The 12,937-nt window shown below is 44.3% G+C and overlaps 1 protein-coding gene across 1 annotated transcript in view; it reads right to left on the bottom strand.

The window, feature by feature from the left end:
* The window catches only part of agbl1 (AGBL carboxypeptidase 1), a 332,335-nt gene extending 324,927 nt beyond the window's left edge, over window positions 1-7,408 (bottom strand). Inside the window, exon 1 of the mRNA XM_033050120.1 lies at window positions 7,119-7,408. Within this exon, the coding sequence (XP_032906011.1) occupies window positions 7,119-7,184 (66 nt within the window). The 5' untranslated portion in view covers window positions 7,185-7,408. The remainder of the gene's footprint in view (window positions 1-7,118) is intronic.
* Window positions 7,409-12,937: the final 5,529 nt, after the last annotated feature.

Raw genomic sequence — 12,937 nt, 5'->3', positions numbered from 1 at the left:
GAACTGGTAACTTTGTTCAGACACTAACTGTAATCTCCAACCTGCCATCAGAAAGGTCTATACATCAGCTCCTTGATAAAAGTTCCAGATGTGATCCTGTGATCTCTCTCTGCTGCCCACTACCAATGGGAGTTGCAGCATCTAGATATTTAACTGTGAATGGTCCATGCTTTGGGTTTCCATCAATATAGCACAGTGGTGCAGCTGACAGAGACTCTGCCTCGATCCAGACCTTGGTTGCTGTCTATGTGGAGTTTGCATGAAGAAGGGTTTCGGCCCGAAACGTTGCCTATTTCCTTTGCTCTATAGATGCTGCTGCACCGGCTGAGTTTCTCCAGCATTTTTGTGTACCTCCCTGTTAGCATGTAGGTTTCCTCCGGGTCCTCCAGTTTCCTCCTATGTCCCAAAGATTTGTGGGTTTGTAGGTTAATTGGCGTCAATAAATTGTCCCCAGTATGAAGGGATGAGAAAGTGGGATAACATAAAACTCGTGTGAACAGTTGATCAATGGTTGTTGTGGACTTAGTGGGCCAAATGGCCTCTATTGCTGTGCTGTGTCTCTGAATTAAACACAAAATTTAAATCCAGTTGTTAGTGCTTTTAGTCGTGCATTAATCAATGGACTAGGTATACACATAGATGGAAAATGTCCCATGACGGTCAATCCCATGGGCACACCAACCTCTCCACTACTTCAGTAGACACAGTATGTCTCATAGAGTCACAGCCAGACACAGCCAGACACAGGCCCACAGGCCCACACAGGCATCATGTCCATGCTGAGAAAGTGGACATATTAGTACAGTCCCATTTTGCTGCATGTGGTCAATGCTCTCCAAACCCTTTCTATCCATATATCTATCCATAGTCTTAAAAAATGTAATTGAAGTCACAATGCAGATTTATGGGACTGTGGTTTTACACCACATTCAGAGAATTGCAGGCAGTTAGAACATTGAGTTTTAGTTTTCAGTTTTGGAGAAACAGCACGGAAACAGGCCCTTTGACCCAACGGGCCCACACTGACCATGTGCCGATCCAAAAGTCTCTTCAGTAGCACTATTATATCTACCTCTGGCATTTTGGTAAACCTCTGCTTCCCCCTTTCCAAAGCCTCCACATCCATCCTGTAATGGAGAAATAGAACTGCACAACATACTCCAAATGTGGCCAAACCAAAGTCCGATGGTGAAAGCTGCATTGTGTTGTATCTCACACTCAATGCTCAATACTCATGCTCAGCCTATGCAAGGAAGCACATCATACTTTGTATTGTATTGTATTGTATTCAAATTTATTGTCATTGTCTCAATTAGAGACAACAAAATGAAATTTCCTTACAGGCAGTATCATAAAATTAAATAAATAATAAATAATAAAACATATTGAAAATAAAATTGAATTAAAAAAAGAAAAGCACAAACACAGAAAGTCCACGACACAACATAACACAGTGGCACCAAGGTGAGGAAGGCACCATAGTCCAGCCAGCCTCCCCTCCGATCTTCCCAGATGTTCATCCGTGGTCTGGGCCTTCCGAGCACCCGCAGTCGCCGCACCGGGCGGCCCGATGTTCAGGCCCTCACGCCGGGCTGGTGGAACGCCGACGCCGATCCCCGACGGTGAACATTCTCCTCCTCAGCGGCCCGGACCTCCTGATCAGCCGCCTCCCACAGCCGGAGTCCGCAGCTCCCGAGTCCGCAGGCCGAGCCGGGCGGAGTCGCAGGACCCCGCGTTGTTGATCAGCGCCGCCCGCGTTGGGAGCTCCGCAAACCGCAGCTCCATGATGTCGGCGCAGCAGGTCCAGCACTCCGGGCTCCAGACGGCGATCCCCGCGGTAAGGCATCGCCAGCCCCGCGATGTTACAGCGCTGTCCCGCCGCTGCTGGAGCTCTGGTCGATCCCGGCAGGAAAGGCCGCGCCAATCCAGTAGGTAGGCCGCTGGGGGGGTGAGGACGCGACTTGAATAATAGTCGCGTCCTCTCCAGGAAGCGACCGAAGGACGGTATCCCCCTTACCGTGCCCTCTTCCCCCACATAAAGACATTTAAAAAAACATAAAAAACACACTTTAACATAACTAAAAAAACAAAAAACAAAATGATACCGGGCTGAAGGTGGAGGCTGCTGGCACCAGCACCACCAGAAGTACAATCATACACCTTCTTTAACAGTGCATCTATTCATGTTGCCACTTTCAAGGACTTATCAACTTAGACCCGAAGATAGTTCTGCACATCAATGGTGTTTAGTATCTTGTCATTAATTGAAAATTATCCCCTTGCATTTGACCTCTCAAATTGCAACACTTGCTCCCTGCCTCCATCTCACAAACTCACCACAGTAAACATCCTATTTGGATGCATGACAGCATTGAGGTTTCTACTAAATCATCCCCCCTCACCTTAACCCTATGTCCTCTGGTTCTCGATGCCCCTACTCTGAGTAAAATACTTTGTGCATTTACCTAATCTATTTCTCTCATGATTCTGTACACCTCTATAAGATCATCCCTCATCCTCCTGCAAGGAATAAAATCCGAGCCTACTCAACCTCTCCCTATAGCTCAGGCCCTCAAGTCCTGGCAATATCCTTGTATATTTTTGCTGTACCCGTACATGGTGACCAAAACTGAAACAATACTCTAAATCCCTAATCAACCATTGTCCATCTAAAAGCAAGTATATTTTATCCCTCAGAATACTGTCCATAACTTTCCAAACACAATTGTTCGGCTCACTGGCCTGTGGAGCTGAGGCTTTCTCCTGCAGTCCTTCTTAAACAGAGAATCACCATTTGCCACCCTCCATCTTCCAGCCCTTCAGCAAAGCATTCAACAAGGTTCCGCATGGTAGGCTTCTCTGGAAGATTAGAATGCATGGGATCGAAAGCGAGATAGCTGAATGGATGGATAATTGGCTTCTTGGAAGGAAGCAGAGGGTGACGGTGGAAGATTGCTTCTTGGACTGGAGGCCTGTGACTAATGGTATGCCTCAGGGTTCGGTGTGGGACCCGTTACTGTTTGTCATCTACATCAGTGATTTGGATGAGAACATACATGGCAAGAATAGCAAGTTTGCAGATTCTACAAAAGTGGGTGGTTTTGCAGATAGTGAAGATGGTTGCGAAAAATTGCAGCAGGATCTGGATCGATTGGCCAGGTGGGCTGAGGAATGGTTGATGGAATTTAATGCAGAGAAATGTGAGGTGTTGCATTTTGGGAAGTCTAACATGGGCAGGAGCTACACAGTGAATGGAAGGGCTTTGGGGAGTGTTGTAGAGCAGAGGGATCTAGGTGTGCTGGTGCATTGTTCCTTGAAGGTCGAGTTGCAGGTAGAGAAGGTGGTCAAAAATGCTTTTGGCACATTGGCCTTCACCAGTTAGAGTATTGAGTATAGAAGTTGGGAGGTCATGTTGCAGTTGTATAAGACATTGGTGAGGCCGCATTTTGAGTATTGTGTTCAGTTCCAGGCACCATGTAAAAGGAAAGATGTTTTGAAGCTGGAGAGGGTACAGAGAAGATTTATGAGGATGTTGCCAGGACTAGAGGGTCTGAACTATAGGGAGAGGTTGAGTAGGCTGGGACTCTATTCCCTGGAGCACAGAAAAATGAAGTATGATCTTATAGAGGTATATATAAATCATGAGAGGAATAGATCAGGAAGATGCACAGTCTTTTACCCAGAGTAGACGAATCAAGGACAAGAGGACATGGGTTTAAGGTGAAGGGGAAAAGATTTAATAGGAATATGAGGGATAATTTTGTTACAAACATAGAAACATAGAAAATAGGTGCAGGAGTAGGCCATTCGGCCCTTCGAGCCTGCACCGCCATTCAATATGATCATGGCTGATCATCCAACTCAGTATCCCGTACCTGCCTTCTATCCATACCCACTGATCCCCTTAGCCACAAGGGCCACATCTAACTCCCTCTTAAATATAGCCAATGAACTGGCCTCAACTACCTTCTGTGGCAGAGAATTCCAGAACCTCACCACTCTCTGTGTGAAAAATGTTTTTCTCATCTCGGTCCTAAAAGACTTCCCCCTTATCCTTAAACTGCGACCCCTTGTTCTGGACTTCCCCAACATCGGGAACAATCTTCCTGCATCTAGCCTGTCCAACCCCTTAAGAATTTTGTAAGTTTCTATAAGATCCCCTCTCAATCTTCTAAATTCTAGTGAGTACAAGCCGAGTCTATCAAGTCTTTCTTCATCTGAAAGTCCTAACATCCCAGGAATCAGTCTGGTGAACCTTCTCTGTACTCCCTCTATGGGAAGAATGTCTTTCCTCAGATTAGGAGACCAAGTGGTGACAAAGGTGGTGGGTGTATGGAACAAACTGCCCAAAGAGGTAGTTGAGGCAGGGACTATCCCAATGTTTAAGAAACAGTTAGACAGTTAGATCTATAAGATCACCCCTCAGCCTCCTGCTCAGGCCCCTGAGTTTAGGCAACATCTTTGTAAATCATCTCTGTACCCTGATCAGCTTGACTACATCTTTCCTATAAAATCGTGCCCAGATCTGAACACAATACTCTAAATAGCTTCATAGATGATGCCCTCACATGGATATCCTCATAACCCGCAACTCTCTTCGCTCCCCGTCCTCCATCCAACAGGGACAGAGTCCCCTTAGTCTGCACCTTTCGCCCCATCAGCTATCGCATACAGCACACAATCCTCCAACATTTTTGCCACTTCCAACGGGATCGCACCACTAGCTACAACTTCCCATCTCAATCCCTTTCTGCCTTCTGCAGGGACCGTTCCCTCTGCAACTCCCTGGTTAACTCGTGCCTTCCCACCTAAACCACCCCCTCCCCAGGTACTTTCCCCTGCAACCACGGGAGACGCAACACCTGTTGCGGCAGAGGAGACTAGTTTAACTTGGTATCATGTCTGGCAAAGGCCTTGCGAGCTTGAGGAGCCTGGCTCCTGTGTCCTTCATCACCGTTACATTTTTGTATATCTTTCATTTATTTGTTCTTTATCTCTCTGCATCACCATCCATATCTCTCGTTTCCCTTTCCCCTGACTCTAGTCTGAAGAACTGCATCTCTTAGCTGCAGTGTATAACCAGTCTGAAGAAGAGTCGCAACCCGAAACATCAACCATTCCTTCTCTCCAGAGATGCTGCCTGTCCCGCTGAGTTACTCCAGCATTGTGGGTCTATCTTCGGTTTAAACTGACATCTATCTGCAGTTCCTTCCTACACTGCTCCTGCGTTGTACTATTCTATGTTCTGACTACTTGCTGTCAGGGACCGTTTTATACGGCACTTTGTAGTTTCTCCCATCCTATTTCCAGCCTTTTCTGACTGCTACCCAAAACGTTTCAAGCCTTCTGCTCCTTTCCACAGCCTCTGTCTTTCTGACATGCATTTCCCTAAGGCCACTTTGTAGTCATTTAAAATATTTCTTAAACTGGTGTTTTCATCCAGTAATTATTTTGTTAACTGCCTAAAGGTAAACCACAAGTCTGACCTCAACTTTTAATACAATTTTCCTTTAACTAGTTTTACAATATTTCCTTCTTTTGTTTGGCTGTATCCAGTCCCTACTGAAATAATTAATTTAATTAGACACCTTCTCCATTTCATTTAATACGTTTCAGCATTTTTAGTTTAGTTTAGTTTAGAGATACAATGCGGAAACAGGTCCACTGAGTCCATGCCAAACAGCGATCACCACACATCAACACTATCCTACACACACTAGGAACAATTTTATATTTGTACCGAAGCCAATTAACCTACATGCAAACTCCGTACAGATATCACTCAAGTCAGGATTGAACCTGGGTCTCTGGTGCCGTAAGGCAGCAACTCTACCCCTGCGCCATTCGATTCCTCCTTTTTCACATGTTTCCCAACAATTGCATCCTTTTTGTCATTACTAATCTTGCTCACTTCTCTGAATGTTAAGTCTTTCCTGTTTGCGATACCCACAGCTCCAATATATATTTTTTCTTCACCTCTGCCTCGCCACCTGTAGTGCTTTGGCTATTCTCTTCCCACTAACTCGTGGCATATCTTCTTTTTTTCAACCAACTATGCTCATTCACTGCTGTAGTCCATCCGATCATTAATCTTACTTAAACAATATTATCTCTGATTTATTATTATTGGTATGCAAAAAGGGTCTCGATCCGAAATGTCACCTATTCCTTTTCTCCAGAGATGATGCCTGTCCCACTGAGTTTGCATCTGCCGGTTTCCAATTATTATTAAGATTTGTTCATGAGATGAACAAATCCCACAAACACTTCCTACTTTCTGTAGCCACAATCTTTGGCTATACTCATTTTTAGTGCTGGTTAATTAAGGTTATTTAACCTAAAATGTTGATAAATACTTCTCAAAAACATTACTAACTCCTCCCTTTGAGGGCAGGAATAGCAAAAACATTTAGGCAAAACTAAGAACAATCAGATTAAAAGTACATAGTGAATGCTACTTTAGATGTTTTTTAAACTGTAAAAGAAGTACTACTTCATTCAGCAAACATGAGATGAGAATTAACGAACACAAAGTGCTGGAGTAACTCAATGGGTCAAGCAACATCTCTGGAGAAGGTACACAAAAATGCTGGAGAAACTCAGCGGGTGCAGCAGCATCTATGGAGCGAAGGAAATAGGCAACTTTTCAGGCCGAAACCCTTCTTCAGACTCGGGAGAACATGGATAGGTTATGTTTCGGTCCAGACCCTTCTTCAGACCCACCCCGAAACATCACCTCTCCATGTCCTCCAGAGATGCTGCCTGGCCTGCTGAGTTACTCCAGCACTTTGTGTCCTTTTGTGTAAACCAGCAATTGCAGTTCCTTCATTCTACATGAGATTAGATTATTTTTTTTAACAGTAAATAGGAATGTTGACCCATTTCTAACCAGTTTATTTCATTTCAGAGATGGATCATCTGTAGGAGCAGAATCGGGCTTTGATTTAATTTAAGCAGAGTCCCTTTAATTTAAAGCATAACCCAGCCCAGGAGATTAGGTCAATAACAATCTTTCCATCCTCTGAAATTACTGAGAAAAACAATCCTCAATTAATCAGGCCTTGAATGACAGAAAATTCAGGAACTCCAAAATTCATGGCATCATTCCCCCAATTTACCTTGAGTGTTGATAGCAGAACTTCCAAGCCGGTTGTGTTTTCCGAAGCAGCATTCACCTCTGCCATGACTCCTGACTGACTTCAAGCAGAAGCGTGAGAGCTCTCTCTCGTTTGAAAGTGCAGAGAACACTGACTGCTGCTTTCAATACTGACTACACTGCATGCATACCAGAGATTGGCACCATTTACTTGTCTCTGGCACAGAGGGAGGTATCAATTTTCTGCTGTAAAAAAATTTGGATGAGCACTGGTCACAAAATAGCAAATATCTGTGCACTAACAGCTAGTTGTGGACACCAAGGGGCGGCCCCAACACGGAACAAGAGAAGGGCAGGAAAGCTGAGCTGACAAGCTCACCACATTCCCAGCTGAGCTGTTTATCAATCCCAAAGGGAAAGAGTGTTGACACTTTTCCATCAGTGCCTCCAAATGAAATTAAACGCAACAAGTTCTGCAATGTTGTCTTTAGGGGAGAGTTAATGTCAAAGTTTACTTACCCTGCCCCCTGTAACCCTGCTTCTTGTTAAACCAGAGAAGTCATTGCGGATTTGAATACCCAGTAGAGTCATAGATAAGTCCCGGAGAATGTTATTGCCTTTGAAACGTGGAATGTGCTGCGTGGCAGAGGATAAGATAAAGAGCTTTCACTGAAACCATGTTACAAGCAAAACGTCAAAAGGAATAGTGCTGCTAGGAAGTCAGTGGCAGGAAATGGCCCTAAAAGGAAAATGGCGCCTGCATCAGCCATGTGAATCTTTAGGGACCCCGGTGCCAAATTGGTTTAGAAAATGCATCAGATCCACACAGTGATTTGAGGTGCATCAAACTCATCACCTGTGAAGGCATTAGCCCAGAGTCCGTTAGAGTGCGTAGGTTGTGACATCAATTACCATCAATGACGACTTGATAGCAGAGTGATATTTCAGAGCTCAGTGCTCCCGCTAATGCCCCCTCTTGGCCTCACACAACTGGAGCAAGGATCCCCCTCCCGGACCTATTTAAAGAAATTGCCAACTACTTTCTGGCTGAGTTGCTGATTGATTTCTCCTGCCTGGTGCCATGATAGTCAGGGTGTGAGCAGCGTTCCTGACTCTGATCCTGCCGTCTACAGGAGTGGTGCACCTCCAGAATAGGCCAATACTCCTCCACTCACTCCTGTTAATAAACACATCCTACAAAATAGCATAATATAGGAATACGTAGGGGCGCAGAAGATAAGATGAAATGCCATAAGAGATTCAAGAGTAGGAGAGGAGAAGGGCACTTAGTAAGAGGCCATATCCATGCAGAATCTTTGAAGACTGATAAGAGTCATAGACTCATACAGCACAGGAAAAGGCCCTTCGGCACAATTTATCCATGCAGACCTAGATGCCCCATCCCTGCAAATCCCATTTTCCTGCGTTTGGCCCACATCCCTCCAACTCTTTCCTAAAGATATACCTGTCCCAAGATCATAACCAAACACAATACTCTAGATGTGGCCAAACCAAGATCTTGTACAATTGCAATGTAATGCTCCAACTTCTATACGCAACACCTTGACTGACAAAAGCCAATGTATCAAAAGCCTTCTTGACCACCCTCTCCTTCCAGCGGATTCATGTGAAAGATCCTTGTGCTTCGCTAGGAATGCTCCACTGAAATAAGACACAGTTCCACTCACAACGAGCTCGGAGGAGGGCAAGGATTGCATTGCCAGCGGTCATGGTGAGCGGGCTGTGAAGATTCATTACAGGTTTCAGTCTGATCTTGGACCTGTTTACCACTGAATATAGTGAGCAGGGGATTCTATTCAGAGAGATCTTGAACAGGCACCAGAACAAACATGCTGAGATAGCAGGGGCCACCAGTCTAGGAGGGTATTGATGGTTAGCAAGTCAGTTTCTATGCCCTGTTTGAACACCACACAACTAAAAGAAAATCCACTGCCCTGGGGATCTGACCCTGTCACACTTACATCAGTGATCGACATAAAGAGCTGAAGTAACTCAGCAGGTCAGGCAGCGTCTCTGAACAAAAACAATAGCTGATATTTCAGGTTGAGACCCTACTTCAAACCCAAAGTCTTGACCCGAAACCTCACCTATTGCTTTTCTCCAGAGATGCTGCCTGACAAGCTGAGTTATTTCAGCATGTCATGTTTATCTTCAGTGTAAATTGGCATCTGCAGTTCCTTCCTACACTATCAGTGGAGGTTAGATTCACATCTGATCATAATGCCATCTGCATCTGAGACAAATCAGTGGCTGGATTCTGGTTAAAGGGAGTTATCACTACAACCCTGCCTCCTACCCTAATGCACATTCAATGTAGATTCTTGCAGAACTGTAGACGGACAGTAAATATTTCCATTGCCAGCCATGTCCATATATGTAAGTGGATAAATTATGTCAGAAGGTCCTAAGTGAAAGCAGAATGAGGCCATTCGGCCCATCAAGTCTACTCCGCCACTCAATCATGGCTGATCTACCTCTCCCTCATAAAGGGGCTGTCCCACTGTACAAGCTAATTCAAGAGCTCTCCAGAGTAAAAAAAAAAAATCAAACTCGTGTTAAGCACGTAGAATGTACTTTGCGGGTACGTCGGAGCTCGGGACTTCTCTTAGCGGCTCGTAACATACTCGGGAAATGCCGCAAGCTCGTGAAGACTCGTGAAGATTTTTCAACATGTTGAAAAATGTCAACGAGTGCCCCGGGTACCTACGAGCGGCCATTACCGTAATTCTCCGAGTTCGAATCAGGGGAAACTCGGGAGAACTCTTGAATTAGCTTGTACAGTGGGACAGCCCCATTACCCTATTCTCATGCCTTCTCCCCACAACCCCCGACACCCGTACTAATCAAGAATCTATCAATCTCTGATTTAAAATCGTTCATTGACTTGGCTTCCACAGCCTTCTGTGGCAAAGAATTCCACAGATTCACTACCTTCTGACTAAGGACATTTCTCCTCATCTCCTTCCAAAGCGAACGTCCATTAATTCAGAGGCTATGACCTCTAGTCCTAGACTCTCCCACAAATGGAAACATCCTCTCCACACCCACTCTATCCAAGCCTTTCACTATTCGGCACATTTAAATGAGCTAGCATAAATGCTCCTATACTCCAGCGATTACAGGCCCAGTGCCATCAAATGCTCATCATATGTTAAACCACTGATTCAGAGCCAGCACATCCTTCCTCAGATATGGTGCCCACAATTGCTCACAATACTCCAAATGTGGTCTGACCAGCGCCTTATAGAGCCTCAGCATTACATCACTGCTTTTGTATTCTAGCCCTCTTGAAACAAATGCGAGCTTGAAATAAAATGTTCCATCAGAGACAGTAACTCCCCTCTTTTTGACTCAAGCTGTTATCAGGCAACTGAATCATCCTACCACAACCAGAGAGCAGTTCTGAACTACTATCCACCTCTTTGGTGACCCTCGGACTACCCTTGATTGGACTTTGCTGGCTTTGTTTTCAAGATGTTTTCAAGAGAGAGTTAGATTTAGCACAGGGCTTAAGGAATCAAAGGATGTGGGGAAAAAGTAGGAACGGGTTACTGATTTTGGATTATCAGCCATGATCATATTGAATAATTCTTGTAAACCTCCTGCTGCACGAGTTAGCCCGGCTGTTGGCGGTTGTGCAGTAGCAAGCAGAAGAAGAAGCAGAATGGCAGTGCTGGCACAAAGGGCCTAATGGCCTACTTCTGCACCCATTTACTATGTTTCTATGTTTACCTTGCACAAAAAGTTATTCCCTTATCATGTATCTATCCATTGTAATTGGTTCGATTGTAATCATGTATTGTCTTTCCACTGATTGGTTAGCACGCAACAAATGCTTTACACTGTACCATGGAACACGTGACAATAAACTAAACTAACTAACTAACTAACTAACTAACTAACTAACTAACTAACTAACTAACTAACTAACTAACTAACTAACTAACTAACTAACTAACTAACTAACTAACTAACTAACTAGCAATGTTTCCCATCTCGTGTGATCGATGCTCCAAAAGAAAAAGGGACTGGTTTAAGATCAAAAGCAAATCAGCATTTCATGCTGTATTATAATTGACCTCAAAGCATCTAAAATTACTTCCCAATCAGTGACGGCTGTGTTTTATATTGAGAGATAAAGGACTGTTTGGAGGCAGATCCTACCTAACTAAGTTACTAGATAACCATCAATAGCTTTGCTTGCCGATTCAGCTCCGGATAACAGAATATCAAGATGTAACATAAAACCTCCTTTTACATTAACATTGAAGCCCAACGGCTCATTGTCTCCGAGTTTAATAGAATGCCACAGTGATGCAGCAGATACTGTTGCTGCCTCATTCAATAGACAATAGACAATGGTTGCAGGAGTAGGCCATTCGTCCCTTCGAGCCAGTACCGCCATTCAATGTGATCATGGCTGATCATCCCCAATCAGTACCCCGTTCCTGCCTTTCCCCATATCCCCTGCGCTATTTTTAAGAGCCCTATCTAGCTCTCTCTTGAAAGCATCCAGAGAACCTGCCTCCGAGGCAGAGAATTCCACAGACTCAACACTCTGTGTGAGAAAAAGTGTTTCCTCGTCTCCGTTCTAAATGGCTTACTCCTTATTCTTAAACTGTGGCCCCTGGTTCTAGACTCCCCAAACATCAGGAACATGTTTCCTGCCTCTAGCGTGTTCAAACCCTTAACATTTCTGACTGCCAGTGCTGTCAGTGTGGTGTTTGCACTTTCCCCCTGAGGCCATGAGCGTTTCATTCAGGTGCTCCCCTTCCCTCCCACATCCCAAAGACTTGGAGATTGGTTGGTTACATATATTTTTATTGCCCCTAGTGTGGTGATGCATGGCGGGAGATTCAGGAGGGAGGTGATGAGCATGTGAGAGAGAATTACTTTACTTTAGACTTCAGACTTACAGAGCCGAAACAGGCCCTTCGGCCCACCAAGCCCATGCCGACTAGTAATCATCCTGTACCCCTTACACTAACCGACACATACTAGGGTTGATTTTACAACTTATTAACCTACTAACCACTTTGGAGTGTGGAAGGAAACCGGAAGACACGGAGAAAACCCACATGGTCACAAACTCTGTATAAACAGCGCACATACTGTAGTTAGGATTGAACCCGGGACTGTGGTGCAGTAAGGGTGCAACTCTACCTCTGTGGCACCGTGCCACTATGGGTCAGAGAGAAATAGTTGGGAGAATGGGATTAATAGCATGATTTCAAGAGCTGGCATAGACTTGATGGGCCAAATTTGTGTTAAAATATCTGAAAGCTGACATCTGTAAGTAGCATCTCTTAATAATGCATGGGACTGAAAAGACAATTCTTAAATCCCTATACCCCAAGGAACTAGTGTAGAGTTTCTGATGTAACCTACTCATCTTACACACAGGAACAGAATGGAGTTGCAATGCTAAGCAGCAGATTTACAAACTGTCCAAGCAATTCTCCATCTGACCTTCCTTACCGACGTTCAAGTCTCTTGCCAGCAACACTCCCCCTTTCTGCATGATTACAATGCAGTCTAGAGCTACCCACCAGCAATCACAACCTGACACTGATTTTTTTTTTAAACAAAATGCATATTTTGGGAAATGGTGAAAACAGAGAGTTTGCTTTTAAATTTTAAATGAATTGCTTCCTTTAAGATGAGTGACAGAACATCTTATATCTAATTATAGTCCTCCACGTAAAAATATGGAGACTCAGACACAGGAGTGACATTAGATATTTTTTTGATTCAATATTTTTAGATTTGATATTTACAAGGCTTGACTTACATATGGAGACTAAAGTTCCTCATTACTGG

This window comes from Amblyraja radiata, chromosome 34 (genome assembly GCF_010909765.2).
Source record: "Amblyraja radiata isolate CabotCenter1 chromosome 34, sAmbRad1.1.pri, whole genome shotgun sequence".
Classification (NCBI taxonomy): Eukaryota; Metazoa; Chordata; class Chondrichthyes; order Rajiformes; family Rajidae; genus Amblyraja; species Amblyraja radiata.
This window is presented reverse-complemented; position numbering and strand designations above follow the sequence as displayed.